This window comes from Lepidochelys kempii, chromosome 1 (genome assembly GCF_965140285.1).
Source record: "Lepidochelys kempii isolate rLepKem1 chromosome 1, rLepKem1.hap1, whole genome shotgun sequence".
Lineage (NCBI taxonomy): Eukaryota > Metazoa > Chordata > Testudines > Cheloniidae > Lepidochelys > Lepidochelys kempii.
Genome location: NC_136380.1, coordinates 160,793,596 through 160,816,547, shown reverse-complemented (window position 1 = coordinate 160,816,547; position 22,952 = coordinate 160,793,596). Strand labels below are relative to the sequence as shown.

Sequence of the window (22,952 nt, the reverse complement as noted above, 5' to 3'; positions counted from 1 at the left end):
TGTTTTCTAATTATATCTATAAATGAGTGCTCTCTATCCCTAAATACTGCATTGGAACGACACTAGCTTCATATAGGGTTTAAAAAAACTCATTGCAGTCTACTCATCTGATCCTAACATCTATTTATTTAGATCTATAGAAGCATTGAAAATGCCCCTGTCTGAAACTCTAGGCACTTTGTACATTATGTTAAAAGTATAGAAATAAATGCAGCAATTTCCCCAAATAATGGGAACAAAGAAAAAAATCCCTCTCCAGCTACAAATCCCAGCCCTTCTTCCGCACACCCCTACCCTTAGCTGGCTTGTCTCTCCCCAAAAGCCGGGGCAAAGAGATGGACCTTTCAGCATGCCCTGGAGGACCCCAGACTTGAGCTATTTGGAACAAATGACGAGTAAAATCCCTTGTAGCGCAACAGAGTGATAAATAGAATTATATTATCTATATCCCACTGGCTACAAATGTAGGCCCCCACCCTGCAAATGCTTACATATGTGCTTAACGGAGGAGTAGTCCTATTGATTTCAGTGGGACGAGACACCTGCTTGAGGTTAGGCATGTGTGTAAATGTTTGAAGGATCAGGGCCATAGGTCAGATTGTGATGGAGCCTTACATGGTGTGTTTGGGAGGATGCACACAAGAAGCCTCCTGTTGCCTTGCACAGCTTGCAAAAAGACCTGGTGCACCTCACCCCAAAGAGGAGCTGGGGGTGGGGAGGCAGAGGCAGAGCCATAGCCTGGCCTCCTCACCAAACTGGCCCACAGAACCACAGGAAGCAGGTTGCACCCTCCTCAATGGTGGGGAGGCAGAAGGAGCAGACTGCATAGTCCCCCTGCCCCCAGGGATACTCTCCTTATTGCTCCCAATGCAGGGCTGTAGTTAAATCACACAATCAAGGTCAGAATATTGGGTTGTGCTTTAGTTCTTACAAAAATTTTGAAATGGGTCACAGACTTGAAGTCTTAAGATGTTAATCATCTTAATTTCCCAAATGTTATTAAGCATCTGATCCGAACTTTTTAAGCAAAGCCTAGTTAGAATTTATACAAGACTGTGCATGCAGTAGGTAAATTCTTTCAAGGATTATACATTATTTTTCTTTACTCTTTTGGAAGTTGGACACATCTGCAAGTCCTTTGGCCCAGATCCTCAAAGGTATTTAGATATCTAACTTCCATGAAAATCAATGAGAATTAGGTGCCGAAATACCTTTGAGAATTTGTGCCTCACTCTCTGTTGGATACTGCCTAAGAATGCCAATAGCATGTAGGTTTTAATGATTGGAATTTTTATTTCCAGAAAAGTTTCAACTAAGAAAACCAACGATAGCAATATGAAGACCAGGAGAAGCAGTGGTAATGAAAATTCTGGGTACAGTCCAGAGGACCCAGTGTACACAAAACAAATGCCAAGTGAGTCAAACATGTCAGTGATAATGAAGCAAGCATAATAGAGTTGGCTCACCAATTTCCAAGAAATGAGTATTTTTTACTCTGTGCTATTTAAAGTCTTAGAATACCCAATATATTATGGAAAACACAATGTGTGCCTGACCCTATTCAGGGAAGTTCAGATCTCTCAGAATGCTAGGGTGTTTGGAGGCTTCCAAACACAGTTGTAGTTGTAGGGGTGGACCTTTGCCCAAAAATCTAAGTGAATGTGTGAACTGAGCATTTGTGAAGTTGTAAAAACTTTGATTGTTTAAAAAAAATTCTTCCATGTGTCTTTTCACTTCCAAATTCCTGCAAGGGCTGGAGATGGAGGAACAGAATCCCACAAGAAAGGCTGTTCTTGCAGTGATTTACAGTTTGACTGAAAGCAGAAAATGCAAGAAACATCACAACAGAGCCTGTTGGTGTGAGATTTCCAATCCAGTTTTGCAGAAATTATAATAGTTTAGCTAACTCTTGGAACTTTGGATGATTCTCTGAATACAACCGCACTTCTGAATGTTTTAAGGCTCGTCCATCACTACTATTTTGCTACCCATGTTACTTAATAATAATTACAGTTGGTACTACTGTATTTTTTTAGTTAATTCATGCAATAAATGTTCATAGAATTATAGAATATCAGGGTTGGAAGGGACCTCAGGAGGTCAACTAGTCTAACCCCCTGTTTAAAGCAGGACCAATCCCCAACTAAATCATCCCAGCCAGGGCTTTGTCAAGCCTGACCTTAAAAACTTCTAAGGAAGGAGATTCCACCACCTCCCTAGGTAACACATTCCAGTGCTTCACCACCCTCCTAGTGAAAAAGTTTTTCCTAATATCCAACCTAAACCTCCCCCACTGCAACTTGAGACCATTACTCCTTGTTCTGTCATCTGCTACCACTGAGAACAGTCTAGATCCATCCTCTTTGGAACCCCCTTTCAGGTAGTTGAAAGCAGCTATCAAATCCCCCCTCATTCTTCTCTTCTGCAGACTAAACAATCCCAGTTCCCTCAGCCTCTCCTCATAAGTCATGTGTTCGAGTCCCCTAATCATTTTTGTTGCCCTCCGCTGTACGTTTTCCAATTTTTCCACATTCTTCTTGTAGTGTGGGGCTCAAAACTGGACACAGTACTCCAGATGAGGCCTCACCAATGTCAAATAGAGGGGAACGATCACGTCCCTCAATCTGCTGGCAATGCGCCTACTTATATGTCCCAAAATGCCATTGGCCTTCTTGGCAACAAGGGCACACTGTTGACTCATATCCAGCTTGTTGTCCACTGTAATCACTAGGTCCTTTTCTGCAGAACTGCTGCCTAGCCATTCGGTCCCTAGTCTGTAGTGGTGCATGGGATTCTTCCGTCCTAAGTGCAGGACTCTGCACTTGTCCTTGTTGAACCTCATCAGATTTCTTTTGGCCCAATCCTATAATTTGTCTAGGTCCCTCTGTATCCTATCCCTACCCTCCAGCGTATCTACCTCTCCTCCCTGTTTAATGTCATCTGCAAACATGCTGAGAGTGCAATCCACGCCATCCTCCAGATCATTAATGAAGATATTGAACAAAACCGGCCCCAGGACCAACCCTTGGGGCACTCCACTTGATACTGGCTGGCAACTAGACATGGAGCCTGTCAAGGTTCCTTCCCCACTCTGAACTCTAGGGTACAGATCTGGGGACCTGCATGAAAGACCCCCTAAGCTTATTCTTACCAGCTTAGGTTAAAAACTTCCTCAAGGTACAAACTTTGCCTTGTCCTTGAACCCTATGCTGCCACCACCAAGCATGCTAAACAAAGAACAGGGAAAGAGCCCACTTGGAGACGTCTTCCCCCCAAAATATCCCACCAAGCCCTACACCCCCTTTCCTGGGGATGGCTTGATAAAAATCCTCACCAATTTGCATAGGTGAATACAGACCCAAACCCTTGGATCTTAAGAACAATGAAAAAACAATCAGGTTCTTAAAAGAAGAATTTTAATTAAAGAAAAAGTAAAAGAATCACCTCTGTAAAATCAGGATGGAAAATACCTTACAGGGTAATCAGATTCAGAACATAGAGAATCCCTCTAGGCAAAACCTTAAGTTACAAAAAGACACAAAAACAGGAATATACATTCCATTCAGCACAGCTATTTTGCCAGCCATTAAACAAAAGCATTCTAATGCATTTCTAGCTAGATTGCTTACTAACTTTTTACAGGAGTTCTGAAGAGCATTCCTGATCTGTTCTCAGCAAAAGCATCACACAGACAGACAGACCCTTTGTTTCCCCCCCCCCACCCCCAGCTTTGAAAGTATCTTGTCTCCTCATTGGTCATTTTGGTCAGGTGCCAGCGAGGTTATCTTAGCTTCTTAACCCTTTACAGATGAAAGGGTTTTGCCTCTGGCCAGGAGGGATTTTATAGTTCTGTATACAGAAAGGTGGTTACCCTTCCCTTTATATTTATGACAGAGTCATTGATCACTACCCATTGAGCCCGACAATCTAGCCAGCTTTCTATCCACCTTATAGTCCATTCATCCAGCCCATACTTCTTTAACTTGCTGGCAAGAATACTGTGGGAGACTGTGTCAAAAGCTTTGCTAAAGTCAAGGAACAACATGTCCACTGCTTTCCCCTCATCCACAGAGCCAGTTATCTTGTCATAGAAGGCAATTAGATTAGTCAGGCATGACTTGCCCGTGGTGAATCCATGCTTACTGTTCCTGATCACTTTCCTCTCCTCTAAGTGCTTCAGAATTGATTCCTTGAGGACCTGCTCCATGATTTTTCCAGGGACTGAGGTGAGGCTGACTGGCCTGTAGTTCCCAGGATCCTCCTTCTTCCCTTTTTTAAAGATGGGCACTACATTAGCCTTTTTTCAGTCATCCGGGACCTCCCCGCATCGCCATGAGTTTTCAAAGATAATGGCCAATGGCTCTGCAATCACATCTGCCAACTCCTTTAGCACTCTCAGATGCAGCACATCCAGCCCCATGGACTTGTGCTCGTCCAGCTTTTCTAAATAGACCCAAACCACTTCTTTCTCCACAGAGGGCTGGTCAACTCCTCCCCATACTGTACTGCCCAGTGCAGTAGTCTGGGAGCTGACCTTGTTTGTAAAGACAGAGGCAATAAAAGCATTGAAAACATTAGCTTTTTCCACATCCTCTGTCACTAGGTTGCCTCCCTCATTCAGTAAGGGGCCCACCCTTTCCTTGACTTTCTTCTTGTTGCTAACATACCTGAAGAAACCCTTCTTGTTACTCTTAACATCTCTTGCTAGCTGCAACTCCAGGTGTGAATTGGCCTTCTTGATTTCACTCCTGCATGCCTGAGCAATATTTTTATATTCATCCTTGGTCATTTGTCCAATCTTCCACTTCTTGTAAGCTTCTTTTTTGTGTTTTAAGATCAGCAAGGATTTCACTGTTAAGCCAAGCTGGTCGCCTGCCATATTTACTATTCTTTCTACACATTGGGATGGTTTGTCCCTGTAATCTCAATAAGGATTCTTTAAAATACAGCCAGCTCTCCTGGACTCCTTTCCCCCTCATGTTATTCTCCCAGGGGATCCTGCCCATCAGTTCCCTGAGGGAGTTAAAGTCTGCTTTTCTGAAGTCCAGGGTCCATATTCTGCTGCTCTCCTTTCTTCCTTGTGTCAGGATCCTGAACTTGACTATCTCATGGTCACTGCCTCCCAGGTTCCCATCCACTTTTGCTTCCCCTACTAATTCTTCCCTGTTTGTGAGCAGCAGGTCAAGAAGAGCTCTGCCCCTAGTTGGTTCCTCCAGCACTTGCACCAGGAAATTGTCCCCTACATTTTCCAAAAACTTCCTGGATTGTCTGTGCACCGCTGTATTGCTCTCCCAGCAGATATCAGGGTGATTGAAGTTTCCCATGAGAACCAGGGTCTGCGATCTAGTAACTTTCGTTAGTGTGCCAGAAGAAAGCCTCTTCCACCTCATCCCCCTGGTCTGGTGGTCTATAGCAGACTCCCACCACGACATCACCCTTGTTGCTCATACTTCTAAACTTAATCCAGAGACTCTCAGGTTTTTCTGCAGTTTCATACTGGAGCTCTAAGCAGTCGTGCTGCTCTCTTACATACAATGCAACTCCCCCACATTTTCTGCCCTGCCTGTCCTTCCTGAACAGTTTATATCCATCCATGACAGTACTTCAGTCATGTGAGTTATCCCACCAAGTCTCTGTTATTCCAATCACATCATAATTCCTTGACTGTACCAGGACTTCCAGTTCTCCCTGCTTGCTTCCCAGGCTTCTTGCAATTGTGTATAGGCACTTAAGATAACTTGCTGTTTGTACTGCTTTCTTAGTATGAGGCAGGAGCCTCCCCTCTTGCGCTCTCCTGCTCGTCTCCCCTCCTGGTATCGCACGTCCCCACTTAACTCAGGGCTTTGGTCTCCTTCCCCCGGTGAACCTAGTTTAAAGCCCTCCTCACTAGGTTAGCCAGCCTGCTTGCGAAGATGATCTTCACTCTCTTCGTTAGGTGGAGCCCCTTTTCCTAGCAATCCTCCTTCTTGGAACACCATCCCATGGTCAAAGAATCCAAAGCCTTCTCTCCGACACCACCTGCGTAGCCATTCGTTGACTTCCACGATTCAATGGTCTCTACCTGGGCCTTTTCCTTCCACAGGGAGGATGGACAAGAACACCACTTGCACCTCAAACTCCTTTATCCTTCTTCCCAAAGCCATGTAGTCTGCAGTGATCTGCTCGGTATCATTCTTGGCAGTGTCATTGGTGCCCACGTGGAGAAGCAGGAAGGGGTAGCGATCCGAGGGCTTGATGAGTCTCGGCAGTCTCTCTGTCACATCGTGAATCCTAGCTCCTGGCAAGCCGCAGACTTGTTGTATTGTTCATTCATGCAGCTACTACTCTTGGAATGATATCTCAGGGTAACATTTCAATATCCTCATAGTTTTTCAGGCATGGGTGGGTATTTCTTTGGGTTATTATCTTATACAATAGTACAGAGATATTCTTAGAGGATGATATGTTTATGGATTGGTTTCAGAGTAGCAGCCGTGTTAATCTGTATTCGCAAAAAGAAAAGGAGGACTTGTGGCACCTTAGAGACTAACCAATTTATTTGAGCATAAGCATCTGATGAAGTGAGCTGTAGCTCACGAAAGCTCATGCTCAAATAAATTGGTTAGTCTCTTAGGTGCCACAAGTACTCCTTTTCTTTTTATGTTTATGGATGATATACTTATGGAACAGTGAACCCCACTGACATGTCCAGCTTCCCACCACAGTACATTCTGTTTCCATGTAGTAGAACTCTTAATTAGAGCTGGGCAATTTTTGGTGGTGGGGGAGGGAATAGTAAATTACCCCACATATACATTTTTGGGAACACTAAAAATATTCAAGAATTCAGGACAAAAAAGGCTGATTTTTTTTTTGAAATGCTGAAATATTTTGTTTTGACATTTTTAAAACGAACTGTTTTGACGTTTTGTTCCAAAGGCACATTTTCTTCGAAAAAGTGCCATTTCAAACTGACATTTGAACCCTTTAGCTCAACCCAAATTTTTTTGCCGTGAGAAATATCAAAATGCAATTTAAATTCTAAAATAACTGATTTTTCCTCCTGCTTTTTTGGTTTGGCTACCGAACCAAAAAAATTAATTATTCACTCAGCTCTACTCTTAACTGTCTAGACTATATAATCCTGGGTGTGGGGGTGGTTAAAAAGCCCAACAGTTACATTTTAAAGTGGTGGTTTTTATAATGTTTGCATTCACCATGGTGACTACAGAGTGGTGGCTAAGGACTTGGTAGACCACTGACTGCTGTACCATGTCTGGAAGATATAGGTGGAGGTACAAAAGTTGGAGAGAGCCCAATTCTTTGAACAGCTTATGTTTCCCACAGAAATACAAGGAAAAACCATTGCCCTTTGCAGTCCTTTTCTCCATGTTGCTGAATATATGTATGAAAATATACTAGAGATTTAAGATTTTAGCAATAAATGACTAATATAATGCAAATTCCAGCTCCCAGACAGGAGGCCTGTACTTGAACGTATATAGACAAATAGTAAATGTAAATCTCAACCAAATCCTCAAATCCTTGCTTGCCACTTGTATTTATAATCACATTCGTTTGCTGTATCAAACATTTCAAGGATGTAAAATGATTGTACACAGTGTATAATCCAACTATGCACACTTTCTCCTAAAAAACAAGTACATATAAAGAAGTGCATCTACTATGAAGATTGCAGTGGTCCACAGAAGCAATATATTGCTATTTCATAAAGTATAAACTTAGACAAGCTTAGATAAACTTCAGCAAGAAGATTCTCCAGTCTCCTAGATGAGTTCCTTGAAAATTCATTAGGTAGAAGTAACTCCGCAAAACACCTACAGTAACGAATCATGTTTTATTTTTATACCAGAATGATTTATGGTTCATGCCATGTTGGACAGTGAATAACAATGATCTTATATACTCTTCTGTTACAGGAATCGCCCCTCTTCCTCCAATGGCCTCCAGCTTGAATGGTCCAGAACAAGATTTAGAAGTCAGTTCTACGTCAGAGGTAATTGGAAAACAACCCACTGAGATCTTGATATTTTCATATAGCAAATATGTTCTATACTTAGATCATGGATTTCTAAAGGACTTTGAAATTTAAAAGCCAAGTAGGGCTCCATTCGGGCGTTCAACATTATCTCCTTTTAGCTTCTATGAAACACTGGAGGCTAATGCTAGTTTCTTAGCTTTGCATCTAAAATTAAAAATCTAAAAATTTGGTTTAAAAGTTTTTTGTTTTTATTAATTATGTACACCTTCCTACCAGCCTGGGCTATAACTACGCAAGATCTGGGCTCCTTATCGTATGCTCTTTTCTATTCCCAACCACCCAGACCCCCTCAGACTCACCCATCTGCTCCTGAAAAAAAAAATCTAGATCCTAGGTCTAGACCCAGATCCTAGGTTCTGCTACATGCCCCTTTGTGCTTCTCAGGTGGAGCAAAGGGGATAGTCAGCAGCTGAATTTCCACTGCCAGCGTGATAGGGACTTTTGCTGGCATAGAGCTGCCATAACCATAGGCAATTAACGTCTCATCTTTTTCTAGAATCAAGGCAACATTAATACAATAGTTATCATTACTTAAAACAGTCCAGTCTTTTATTCATCAGCAGGAATTCCTCCTTGGTTCAGCTTTTCAAGAAGTCACCTGTTTGTATATTAAAGAGCCCATTAGATTATGGAGTTTTTTGCTCTGCTTTCAATGTGCAACATTTCCTTGCTTCTGTGTGCAGTAGTTGGCTCACCTCCAGCTCATAAGATGCTGCAATTCAGGAGCACATAGGGCCTGATCCAAACCACATTGAACTCATTGGGTGAATTTCCATTCATTTCAGCAGGGTTTGGATCAGGCCAATACTTCCTAAAAAGTTTTGAGATGAAACATTGATATAGGTATAAAGTACACTATGGGGCATGCTCTTGGAACATGCTTTAATGCGATGGCTATTCTACCGGAACTTATCCCAGGAAACTCTCCTGCTTCATTAGAATCGGGGTGGGGAGAAGTGCCATTAGTTAGAAAAGAAATGTGAACATACTTTGCGGCATAAAAGATGGCAGTTTATCATTCATAAGACTATCTTCTCTGCCCTCAGTAATTCATGATCAGGATAATATGGAAGTTCATTTCCTCTATGATTTTTGTTCTTCTCAGCATGTAAGTCTCTTGGTCTATTTGATTTGGAGCTGAGAACAATAGCTGTTACAAGAAAGCACCAGGATGACATTGAGTGACAGGCTCAGATGAATGTAGGAACAACAAAGTGACATGAAGAATGATGTAGCTCAATTCCATAATGATCTCCTCTGTATAGTACAGAGGAAAGATATAGGTTACCACAAAGCAGCAGTTTGGCAAAACTGCAGTCCCGCGGCCACTATAGGGACTTAAAAAGCTAACTTCTACACACAGGTATCTCTCTCGCCTCTCTTGTGTTACTCCAACCTGAGAAGGCTTTGACTACTTGACCAACCACTTTGCTCCATCTAAGGTTCTTTTGTAGACAGATCCTAGCAAGCTGGTCTGTGAAACTCACCATGTCATGTTTTTGTCAGAGTGCCAACTTGATAATTTCACAAATGCCCCTAGCATTTCCTTGTTTACTTTGGAATATTGATATTGCAGGATTTAATAAGTACTTAGCCATAAAACAAAATCTTTCTTGTTTATGTATTTATTTTTCTAAAATAACTCAGAAAAAAACTTTTATGCCTGCATCTTCCTCCTCTCCAAAGGTGAAATCCTGGCCCTACTGAAGTGAAAGGGAGTTTTGTTCATTTTGTCAGCCTTTTGCTATTCTAGATTTTCAAGTTTGTCTGATTTGGCCTTTGAAACTACTGCTCGTGCTAAAAGTTACAAATACACCAGTACATAGAAGCACATACCTGCTCACAAGGATAGGCCATTACACTGTGAGTTCTTTGTGGACTATTTTAGAACATGTTGCTATTGCATGAAGCTATGTACATTTATGGCACAATGAGAATAGGTGTATTTATGTGTTTAAGTGCCCAGAACTAGGTGCTTAGTATGTGTTTAAAATAGGCACAGATGATGTTAAATGCTCAGAATGAAGTGTGAGGCCTTGTATTGCTGACTAGAGTCTAAGGATGAGATTGGGATTTTAGACAGACACAGCACCACTTCCTTTGCTACCTTGGACAGTTACTTGATACTGGTTCCACTGCACATGCTCTAAAATGCTGCACATATGCAAGTGTTTTTTCTGTGATGTTACAAAACAACTGAAAAGAAATATGACCAAATAATGGTTTCTATGTAGATTCGTGTGGATTACTATTTACTGTTACTTTTAATTGAAGTTGAATTAATAGTTGTGGTACAAGACTCTTTTTTAAATAAAACTGGTTTAGGAAAAGTTAGCTTTCAGTACAGCTAGCTAGTCTATTAGTTAAACTCGCCCACTTTTGTATTAATTGAAGCTATTTCATTTGTGGCAGACACAGACCCACACATTGCTTGCTTGCTTGGCCTTTGCCTTGTACTGTAAATTGGGATCGGTGGTGCAGATCTATAGAGCATGTGTGATTTGCACAGTTTTTATAAACCGGTTAGCCAGGCCTGATGTTCTTGGTTTGAAATCAGAATTTTTCTTCTCCTAGCTGGGCTGCCAAGCCCCACCTGCCCAGGCTTACACATTGAAAAACAAAACCTCTGGACATTCTCAGGAACACTATGTTGATAATCAGCATAAATATCCTAAGCAGTACTGAACTGTCTGAGAAGGGGCACTACTAGGTACGGCTCTAAGCCTTGCAATACCATCAAAACTTGGAGGCCTCATAGCGTTGTGCTTCCACCATTCTTAAAGGGCCAAGAGGCCTGGCTGTCTGAGGATGTGTCAACACTCCAAAAAAACCCTGCGATAGTGAGTCTCAGAGCCCAGGTCATCTGACTCGGGCTCGCAGGGCATGTGCTATGGGGCTAAAAAATAGTAGTGTAGACCTTTGGACTCCGGCTGGAGCCTGGGCTCTGAGACCCACTCCCCTCAATGGTTTTCAGAGCCTGTGCTCCAGCCTGAGCACCTACACTGCTACTTTTAGCCCCAGAGCGTGAGCCCTGCAAGACCAAGTCACTTGACCTGGACTCTAAGACTCACAGTTGCGGCTTTTCTTGTTGCAGTGTTGACATAACCTAAGATGAAACATGAGTTCTCTATCCATTGTAGTAGTGGAAGCTGGGGATTGCGACTCCTTCATAATCAGAGTAACAACACAGATTTGCATTTTCCCTGCATGATTTCTTGCTGGGCCACTTGACAACATTTTCTTTATTTCAGATTTCATACCCCTATTACAGATACTGACATTCTTTCTCACGAGTTTTACAAGTCATTTGAATCACAATATTCGTCATCTAAAATGAAAGATACAACTTAAAGCATGGATGTGCCACAGAAGTGAATGTAGAACCTTGTGCCCATTCAATATGGCTGAAGCATATTTCAGTATTTATTCTCTCATTTGTTGCCCTCTCAGCTACCTCCTCGCTTAAGTGTAGATTCAAGCTCTAACAGCTGGTAGCACAGTCAGGAAATGCTGGTCTGCTCCGTATTAATTTATCTTGTAAATTTGTAAAAGAGCTTTAGTATGCCAACTACAATCTCACCAATATTCTCTCAGGAAAGAGCCAGTGGTGTGGCATTCAGTTCCTATATACTCTGGTTTCTCTTCAGATTGTATAAATCTTTCACCTTTACTAAAGATTTCTGTGGAGAGGAACATTTATGAGTTTATACAGCACACTGAAATCTTGTTTATTTTGAATGAGATGTTTCAACGTATAGAAAGCTGAGATCTATCTTCTGATGATATCTTGTATTAATTCATTGAAGAGTGAGCCTAGATCTTTCTTTATATTATGCAATTTAGAAACTTCTCAGGATAACTGCTTAAAATAATCAAAGATCTTTCTGGGTAGCCATTATATTTCATATGGACTGCTAGCTAACAAAAATTTCACTAATGCAAAGGTGTGAGATATGTTCAAAGCAGTTGAAGATGCAACATCAAAATCATCACTAGCTCTTTTAATTGTTGCAACATTATCATGAACAATTTGACAACTGTCTTTCATTATCTCCCTTTTTCTCACCATTGTCTGATAAGCTTTGGAATTTTGGTAAGCCTGGATGGTCTCACAATATAAAGATGAAGCATTTCTATTAAACTAGCTGGTAGTCCAGTGTGCAGGCAGACCATGGAAGGGCTGTGTTGTCTAGCTCCGATTTCTCACATCAGAGAGGAAGACAGGGGAAAGTTAAGGTGGTTTACATCTACATCAATAACTGCATTTGTACACCGACTGATCAATTACTGCAGCTGCCAATATGTCACATGACAAACATGTAAAACAGTGTGCTGCTCATTCAAGATATTAAATGTCTTGTCAACCCGGAAAAAAATCAGATGGCCAGCCATATAACTTCCTGTTATTTGTTCTTGGTTGGTGATTACTGTTCAACCAAACAGCATGTTCAGTGGCCACAGGCATCTATGCATCTTGCTTGGCTCTCTCTGTCCAGGTACAGGAGACACTACCAGTGGCTCTTCTTCTTCTTCTTCCTTACCCTATTGCTCTTCTGGGTACTTTAACAGAAATGAAAAAAAGGGGAGGGAGAGGAATTACGTGAAGAATTGTTTCCACATTCCAGGAGGATATGGGAATGAAGACCCAAGCACCTGTCTCCCGGTCCCTGGGTAATAAGGGAGGATGAGTAAACATCTGGGCTTTTGGCAATCCTTCCATGGAGGACAGGTGAGGGGAGTGAAGAACCTCCCTGGAGGAGAAGGAAGAGGAAATGAACATACTTGCTCCCCCTCACTGAAAGAAAGAGAATGGGAAGTGAAGACCCAATCACTTGTCTCTCCATCTCTGGAGATCTCTGTGCTTGGCTTCCTTGACACCTTGAGGAATCAGCAGAAAGAAGAACAGAAGCAGCAGTGGCAGCAGGAGAATGGCAGGGTTTGATGACAGGGCTTCATTTTCAGATGGTATTCATGCCTGGAGAGATTGACTATAATGCAAACACAGTCACTGAGAATGAATAGAATCTGAATCAAATATTAGCATTTTTCCTAGTCAAAGCTGTATGTGTGGTCTAATATTATTGTGAGTACTATTATGTTCATAATGTTGTACTCACTGCAGTGCAAATAAAGTAGTGTGCAGACATCAAAATATCATACCTATAGTGCTGACATCTTAGGAGGACTAAGAGGAGGTCTTGCACACTCAGGCACTATTGGGCCACAGATAGGATTGCTCTGACCTTTACGTTTGTCTTCAACTCCTTGTGGATTCATAGTTACTGATCTAGCCACAAACCTGTTGGGTATCTATCATCATGTGATTATTCACCGTGCATTCTGATCATAACCTGCTTCCTTTTTCCCATACAGATCTCAACACATGTAGGGTGGCAGTCATCTCAGGTCCCCAGATCATCATGTTCTCTTCCATACCACACTTCCATTTCACCTGTGCATCACCATAATCATCATAGGCAGCAACCCAAGACACAAAACTACAAGAGGCAGCAAATAAAGACCCCTCACTTAAGGATTATTTACCCCAAGACCCTGCAATCCAGAAGCCAGCATCCACATATCAGGACCCTGTACCGCCACAAATACCAACACAGACATCAGCACCCACACACTAGGACCCTGCATCCCAGAACCCAGCAACCAAAGGGTCAGCACCTACAAACAAAGAACCAACAACTCAGAAGTCAGCACCCACAACCCAGGATCCACCAGCCCCAGGGGCAGCAAATCAAGAACCAGCACCCCCGTACCAGGACCCAACAATTCTGGGGTCAGGAACCCCAATCAAAGAAGCAGAAATCCACAGGTCAGAACCCCCAACTAGTGACTCAGAAACCAAAGGACCCTCATTTGTAATCCAGGAACCATCAATCCAGAGGCCAGCACCAGCAACTCATGACAGAACAAACCTGAAGCCCTCACCTGAACCTTAGATCCATCAACCTAGGAGCTGCCCCTGTGATCTTCCAAACCATCAAGTGCAGCAGCATTACTTTTGTTTTTGCAAACCTTCTACCTGTTGTTTTGCTCCTCCTTTCAGATTTGGGAATTGTTGGTTTTGTCTCCCCTTTCCTCCATTCTAATCAGGAAGATCTTGGTTGGTTGGTCTTCTTCTTTTTCATTTCCTCCATTATTGAGTTCCATGTTTGTGTCTTATTTCCCTTGTTTAAAATAAATTCCTTGTGTTTAGCATATTGTAACATTCTGTACTGATTGATTTAAACATTTCTTCTGTACAGTACATTCCCCAGCCTATGTGAAAATTAGATGCAAACTGTTAGGCATTTAGGGCCTAATCCAGCACATGTTGCAGCCAGTAGAAAAACTCCTATTGACTTCAGTGGGCTTTGGATCAGGCTTCTGATTAGGATCTTAAACCATGTTGACATCAAATTTGGCATTTACTTTTCAATGCTTAACAAGGTGCAATTTTAAATTACTAGATGGGACTTGACACCAAAGATTTGATTTACACAGAAATCCTTGCTCACGACCCCTTAGAGTAAAGCACTCAGGAACATACAGTGTCTCTTTATAGAAACTGGCAACACAAAATAACAGACAACAGCTGTCATAAATTAATCTCATCAGAATAGAAACTAATGTAAAACATTCATAGACTATGAATACTGGTTCTTTTGCACAGCAACTGCACTGATCAAGTCATAGCATAAGCAAAAGATTTGGCAAATCATCATAGGGAAAACTAATGCTGTAGCATTTATCAGTTTAAAAATGATATGATATAAATATTGAGCTAAGGAGAAAGTTGCCAGCAAGCAGAAGACGAGGCCAAGGCATCTGTCCAGAGGTGCTGGAAAGTCTCCACTGTGAATATATTAGCTAAGGAAAAGCCACAGGAAGATGAATTCTGTTTAATTGTATATTTTGTTACTGGCAATGATGATAATGAAGTGTGCTTCTTGTTCAGAGTTACAGGGGTAAGCTGTGGACCAAATTTATGTTTTGGGAGTAAGATACTCTCAATGCATTTAGCTTTGGCCTTAGGGTTGTTTCACCTTCTTTGAAGCACTGATTTTAGTCCTACATGGCATGATGCAAAGTCCACTGAACTGAAGTTTTTACATTGACATCAGTGCACGTTGGATCAGGACCACAGGTATTTTTGCCCCAGAAAGGGCTATGAGGGCCAATTGTAAAGTTGCTGAGCACCTTCGGTGAGGTATGAGCTCCTTCAATTCCCCTTGATTTCAACGGGCATTAAAAGCACTCAGAACCGTGCAGGACTGGGCACTCTCTTAAGCAAGCCACATAATTGACTCACTTAATATACCCGAAACGTCTCTAATAGACACTAATTTTCCACTTTTATGCATCGGATGAAGTGAGCTGTAGCTCACGAAAGCTTACGCTCAAATAAATTGGTTAGTCTCTAAGGTGCCACAAGTCCTCCTTTTCTTTTTGCGAATACAGACTAATACGGCTGCTACTCTGAAACCTGTCTAATAGACAAGATGATCATTTTGTAAAATCATCTGTATATGTATAGTGGACCAAATCCATCTTCAGCGTAAGTCAATTGCCTTCAGTAGAGCTATACCAGGTTTGGATTTGGCATAATATCTGCAGTCCTTATTTTTCAATCTAACATGAATCATGATTCCAGTAATGGGGAGAGATCTGGTTTTCATTTTAACTACTACAAATGACTGCACATAAATTAGAAATATTAGTTAGTTGCGGTTATGGTTTTATGATGGAATGAGGCTAGGGTAGTGGCCACATTTATTGCATTACATATAACCACATGGGGACTCTGTGGATTGTTTGAGAAGAAAAACTGCACTATCAAAACTGAATTAAAAGACCAATAAAACAGAAATATAAACCAGTGACAGCAAGTAACTTCCCATTTAAAGGTGAAATGTACCATTGAGTATGTCCTGTTATGATGTTCATTGGTCGGTGAATCTTGATTAATAGGACAAGAAATGGACACGACACATTTGAAGAAAAGGCAGTTCCGGTTAATAGACACAATGATGATAATTTTTTCCAGATGCCCAGGGAGGGGAGCAAGGTTATGATCTTGTTTTGGGCGTGTGCGGGGAGTGACTTTGGGTGAGCAGGAGAGTGTGGCTGATGGTGTTACACAACTGCGGGTATGGAGGCAGTCTGTTCTGTGACATGATTTTTGTCACAGTGGATGTTGTGATATGGTGCATTTGAATTATTGTTAGGGTATCCATGCTTTAGGATGGGTGCTTATTTGCTGATTTATCCATTGAAATAAATAACTAAAATAAAATTTGGAATTAAAAGAAACAAATGGGGGTAAGCAACCCTGAAGCCTAAAACAAACAGGAGATGTCCCCATACCTACCAGCTGGCTGACACTCAGTCTCACCTCTGGAATGCACCTGATTGGAAGAGCTTCTAAAAAGGTCCCCCAGTAAGAGAGTCAGGCTCTTTAAAGATACACCACCCATATAAGCACACAGACTCCTCTCACTGTAAGCTAACCCATAACAAGGGCCTGAACCTGCAGGTTAAACTCCCACTGATTGCAGGCAGAGTTTTGCTTGAGCAGGGACCGGGCCCCTAAGCTGTGTGCTGCCCAGTGGCTCCAGCTGTTAGTACAGTAGAGTGCGTCGAGCAAACAGACATGCTTGGAAACACGCCTACTATATTAATTTCAGCAATTTGTTCTAATGCCGTTGGAGGTGGAGTTTTGGCTGGGTAACAATAGGCAGGGCCTTCAGTTCATCTCACATTTCCATAGCATCCGCATCTGAGGAGCTGCCACCTGTCAAATCAATTTGAAGTTCAAACCTCTGTTTCATAATAGCAGATGTGTACACATCATTCATCTACTTGATGTCATATAGGAATTAAAAGTGACTACACTGTGTTTGTACTTGCTGAAATCTTTCTTTCACTGATTGAAGAAACACAGTGAAAGAATTCAACCCTGAAGTGAGCTGCTGCATGCACCAGTTTTATCCTTAGCTTCATCCATGAACTACTACTTCCTTTTGTGTGGCTGAAGAGCTGTAATAGACAGAAAGATTGATTGGGTATCCAGTTCCTCCCAACCAAGCCAATGTGATAAGAAAGGCTTTATGCTTTCAATAACCTTGAGGGCAGTTGATAAATCAGCATGTGAGGTTTTAAGCTTTTTACTGACAATTGTCAACGGATAAAGAATTTCATGCTATGACTGCAGGGAGATTTAAAGCTATGAAGAAGGAATGCTTCCATTTTGCTTCATATATGGCAGAGGGGATCATTGTGACCATCTAAGAACATTGATAACACAGCATCAGATACTTCAATAAATGAATCATGCATCACTGTTGCTACTTCTTCCCTCCCCTCCCCAGCAAATTAGATGTAATTGACAATGAAGCCATTAATCTTCATGAGGTCCGAGAGGGATCCTGTAAAGACTGGAAACACATATGTGCTGAATTATTCCAAAGAAGAAAAAGCTTGGAATCAAACCAAGCTGAGGGCGTGGCATCCATAACACAATGATTGAAATCAAGAAGTTACTATTGTGCTCCTAAGTATTTGAATTTCACGTATGAAACCGTATAATGCATCTGATCTTTTAGAATCTTCATTAGGGAAAGCTAAATTGCCAGGGGCTAGATGGTATCAATTAGCCACAGTCTGAGTAGAGCTGCATGGCTGCAGAGGGATCTCGCAGACACTGGGCCTAATTCACTGCACCTTGTGTAGGCATTTATACCAGTGCAGTGTGGGTGTAAAACAACCAGAGCAGGGTAATAGCCTTTTATACACACTTTTCATTCACTTGGAACTGGTGTAAATGTATAGACAAGATGCAGGGCAATAGTGAAGCAGGCCTGTTGTACGTTTAGGGGCATAATCCCTTTCTATCGTGCCTGCAGTGGGAGTGCACATACTGCCCCAGCCCTTTCTGGGTGGAGAGGGGGGAACTGCAATTGTCCATACCTTTGGATGGGATTTCCAAGGCCATAGAAGACTCCCCTTCCCCTTCCCTATCTACGAGCCCTAGTACCAGGGCAATCTGGCCATAACGTTATTCAAGACTGCCTCTGTCAGTTCACCCTTATTAAAACAACCACCACCAGTAGCAAAAACTGACCCTACTATGGCATTGTCTAGTAATGGTCCCAAACTCTATATCTTACAATAACACTACAGTAGTATTTGGTGCAATTGACTTTTTTAATAAAGTCGAACACCGTGAAATATTTTGGTGCAACACATCTATGGAAATGTCATGGATCTACACTTTGCTAAACATCAGATTTAAAAAAATCCCATATGTTGGGAAAGTTCAGAGCCAGTTCTGAACTATGCATTTCTGTTCTGTCTCTATTTGAGACTTCATGGTTATTAAGTGCAACAAAACAAACAAACAGACTGAACCTCCCTACCTTTAGTTTAATCTTTTCAATATGATTTATGTTAGATGGGCAGTCCAGAATATCCGAGAAGCAGGTGGCTGCTTTCCACAAACAACATTTGCCTTCTGATTTTTTCAGCTGATATCTGCACCATTTCTTTTATAAATCTGTACATTTTTCTGCAGGTAGCAATCCTGCACTTTTATTTATGTGACTTGTCACAGATGTTCTGACACAATGACCATACCTATAACTGAAGTATCAAGAAATGCCCAATATTGTTTGGCCATAACCTGAACAATTGCTATCAGCTATTCTCCTCATAGGTCCCACAGACCAAAGGAAAGATCCCCTGTGCTCTGGAAATTACAAGTGAGCAATGACTCTGGTGAGGGAGATAGGCAAAGTCCTCAGACTGTTGCTAAATTGCAAGAGGCTAAGATCAGCAGGGACCAGCAGAAAGGTCCCTGAGAGGGTCTCATAAGGAGAGATGGGCCACCTGGTCACTTCTGAAAGTACTGCTCACTCTCCGTTGAAATAAATAGTTAATAACATGGGTAAATTTGGCAACTTACTTATGTTTCAGTGATGCAGAAGAAAAAAGAAACAGACTTATGTTTGAAACAGAAGACAGCTGTCTTATGACATGTTCCTGGAATAATTATATTTATCCTGTGGTTTTCTCTGAGGTGTCGGGAGCCATTAAATCCGAAGCTATATACTGGAGCAATATTGTCCACATTTGTTACCTACCATTTCCTTCTATGACCTATTAAATAATTCATATGTACCAGATGCATTATTTAAGATGTTAAATACAGGCAGAATACCAAGAGAACACAGATTTCATGCACTTACACTTTAGACTCAAGCAAACCACAGGAAGACTATTCAATAGCTGAGATCCAGCTTTCTCATCCTGGGTGTGATCCAAAGCCCCACTGAAGTGAATGGAGAGACTCCCATTGACTTCAGTGGACTTACAGTCAGGCCTATTATGAGTCAATCATTGCTAGTCACACTGGGGACTATACTGACACACAGATTGTCCCAGGTTTGGGGAGCCCAAAGCCAACTTTTTTTTGTCCCACCTGTCCTGATTTGCACTGTATGCTCCTCAGCCATAGTCGAGGACCTGGGTCGTTGGCTAAAATTCCCTGCTGGTTTACAGTTGTGAAACTACATTTGTGAAGTTGCACAATTGTAATTTTGCAGTAATTTCTTGTCCATGGATCTCCTTAGTAAGTAACTATTTTTCTTAAACCTCTGTATTTTTTTGAGGTTTAACAATCTGAAGTACATATTTCTTGGTTGCAGTAGCTGAGGATTTTGAATCTTATTCTACCTTGTCTTTTCTCTTTCATATGATATTTTGCACAGACTCATATGTAATTAAGGATGTAAGTCGTTATACTAACCACAAATCTTCTAGGGGAGGATTTCCAAAAGTGCTCAGCGTAGACCTAACATTGGCCCCACTGCGATCAATTGTAAAATTCCCATTGCCTACGATGGGAGCAGAGGTAGGCCAATGCCTTTTTAAAATCCCACCCTAAATCAACACTTCAAAGTCAGGCGACCTACCGCTAAAATATTGTTTCCCTTTGGTTGACATGTTTAATATTTTTAATTTTAGTATTAAGAGAACAATGCCAGAAGTCCTACTTGTATTTCAGCTTGTTGAATAGCTTCAGTAAAAAAGATCAGAGAAGAGGTATTCTAACAGTCTTTTGCTGAAAGGGGTACAGGTTACAAGGGTGTACTAGCAGCTTTCAGACTTCAAATGATTAATTAACAAATGCCAGAATTGTCAGTCCTACAATTAGTGTGTCACATGTGAAACTTACATAAGTGTTTTCTTTCTTCCCAATCCTGTTTTACTTTATACTTGGGTTTTGAGTGGGACACTTGATGGATTTCATTCTGATATAATCTAATATGTAATTGTTTGTTAATTATCCATAGGTACCTTATAAGGTGCAGCAGAACAGAGTATCACCTCGAAGACCTACTGATTATCCAGTCAACCCAAGGAAAATCAGAAATGTGACACTTGTATAGGAATTACTGCTCTTTGAGGTTCCTGTATCACTGAAATTTATACCTTTGGATGACTTCCTGCAACATAGAAAGGTCATCATAATTTCACTTATATTTGAAAACAGAAACATAGATTTATTTATTTTTCATATAATGAACAATTTTTACCAAGAGACACTAACAATCTTGACTTTAACATACACATTTTCAATAAAATTCTGTATACAAATCATGGCTCTGATCCTGTAGTAGGATCCAGGTAGGTGCACCCTGTAGAGCTCCACTGACTCCCAGGGGATTTCCCAAAGGCAAGGGGCCATTCAGTGGAGTCCCATGGAAATCAGTAAGGCTCCAAGTGGGCACAAAGGTTTGCTCACCTTGATCCAACTGAAAGACCAGTGGCTATATAAGCTGGAGATTTATTAGTCCGGAACAGCAAAATCTACTGCTGGTTAGTGTAATGTCGCTTTTATATTACTTAATTTATACTTTCCAATCCTCTCAAGCTCCATCATCAACAAAACTTTTCCATTTCTTATTTCCTAATATGAGCTAAGATTTTCAATAGGGCTGGTTGAGGATTTTCAATCAAAACTGATTTATACTAAAAATTAGGTTGTCGACTAAAATTTTTTTGCAAAATGGGACTGTTTTCTAAAGAAAAATTCAACTCTTTGTCAAAAAAGCAAACACATAAAAGCATGAAAAAATCTGTTTTTGATTGAAAAACCAGAATATGTCAGCTGAAAAATGAAAAATGTTGATTCAGAATTCATGTGGCAATGCCTCATGAGAGCTGAAGTTTGGATATGTTATTTCTCTGAGTTCTATGCTGAGTTCTCCAGCCAGACATCTCTCTTGGCTTACTCTGGCCAGATTCTCTCATGATGCATCACAGTGGCTCATCAAGATGGGAGACTGTGGTGCATCATGGGTGATGTAGTCTGACATCAGAGCTTGGCCTATAGAGGAGAATGGGGGCATGATGCACCTGAACTACACCTCACATGAGGCACTGAAATGTCATTACCAAGTAGAAAGTTTTGGTTTTCAGCCAAAAATTATGGGCTGAAACTTTTTCAATTTTCAGCGGAAACTTTTCAGTTTATGATTTTTCACCAAAAAGTTAAAATTTTCCATGGAAAAAAACATTTTCTAACCAGCTCTAGCTGCCATATACTCATAACTTTCTAAGTTATCCTGTAATTTATATATTGATATTACATAAGGACCAGTTCTTTTGATTGTTGGAAAGAAATGATGACACCACAGTTATCTCTACAATGATATTCTATGCAACAAAGAGAATAAATCCAGATCCTGAATTGTGGGAAAATTTTGTTTTGCACTGAGTATTTTCGATTTCATTACATTGTGACTACTGAATCCAGATTCTGCATTATTAGTAACATTTTACTATCAGTCAGATCAAATGCTGAGGCCAATTCATATTTTGACACATCCAGTTAGAGCTGGTTGAAAAATTTCAAACAGAACAGAAAATGCTGATTTGATGAAAAATTATCAGACATTTTGTTTTGATAAGGTAGAAGAACCTCATTTCAACTGTAATGTTTAGACTTTTATATTACCTTAATATAATATATAAAACACTCAAAAAAGCATTTTGATATGGTCATTTTTGAAACAATAATGTTCAGAATTTTCAGCTCACAGGAAATTTTGATTTTTTGTTCCAGTGAAAGGAAATTTTGAAACGTCAGAAGTTCCCGTGGAATAGAAATTATGACATTAGACCAGTTCAGGTTCTCCATTAGAAAATGTAGATATGACAAAACTGAAATATTTCATGGGAAAACAGCTGTATGGTAGACAGTTTCAATGGCAATTATCAAAATGTTTCATTTCAATAAGGTCAAAATGTTTCATCTTTATCATTTTGAATATTATATTATTATGTAACATAAAAGCTGAAAAGAAACATTTTGAGGTTGAAATAAAATATTTTTGGAATGTTTTCATTTTCTACCAAATTCCAAGATTTTGACTTTTCAACTCCAATCTGGGACAAAACCAAATTTCCAGATCTCATGCAGGATGGAAATTACACTTTTTGGTCAACTGTAGTTCAAGTCTGTGTTGGTCCCAATACATAAGAAAGAAGGCATCCATGAATGCAGAAACTATCATGGTATAAAGTTACTGTCTCATCTATAAAGATACTGGAATACATAGAATCATAGAATATCAGGGTTGGAAGAGACCTCAGGAGGTCATCTAGTCCAATCCCCTGCTCAAAGCAAGACCAATCCCCAACTAAATCATCCCAGCCAGGGCTTTGTCAAGCCTGACCTTAAAAACTTCTAAGGAAGGAGATTCCACCACCTCCCTAGGTAACGCATTCCAGTGCTTCACCACCCTCCTAGTGAAAAAGTTTTTCTTAATATCCAGCCTAAACCTCCCCCATTGCAACTTGAGACCATTACTCCTTGTTCTGTCATCTGCTACCACTGAGAACAGTTTAGATC

The 22,952-nt window shown here is 40.8% G+C and overlaps 1 protein-coding gene and 1 non-coding gene across 4 annotated transcripts in view; both read left to right on the top strand.

Annotated features, from left to right (window-relative positions):
• IGSF5 (immunoglobulin superfamily member 5) overlaps positions 1 to 22,010 on the top strand; it is a 60,225-nt gene extending 38,215 nt beyond the window's left edge. For 2 of the 3 annotated variants that reach the window (XM_078854527.1, XM_073360389.1), the window contains 3 exons: positions 1,302 to 1,414; positions 7,920 to 7,996; positions 13,415 to 14,208. In XM_078854527.1, coding sequence (XP_078710653.1) covers positions 1,302 to 1,414; positions 7,920 to 7,996; positions 13,415 to 13,918 — 694 coding nt within the window. In that variant the 3' untranslated portion in view covers positions 13,919 to 14,208. Of the gene's footprint in view, positions 1 to 1,301; positions 1,415 to 7,919; positions 7,997 to 13,414; positions 14,209 to 20,388 lie in introns of those variants that run through there. The other variant, XM_078854529.1, reaches the window with a different exon arrangement.
• LOC140905679 (U5 spliceosomal RNA) lies at positions 11,669 to 11,786 on the top strand. Its single transcript, XR_012156918.1, has one exon. It is a non-coding gene; the product is annotated as a U5 spliceosomal RNA (small nuclear RNA).
• Positions 22,011 to 22,952: the final 942 nt, after the last annotated feature.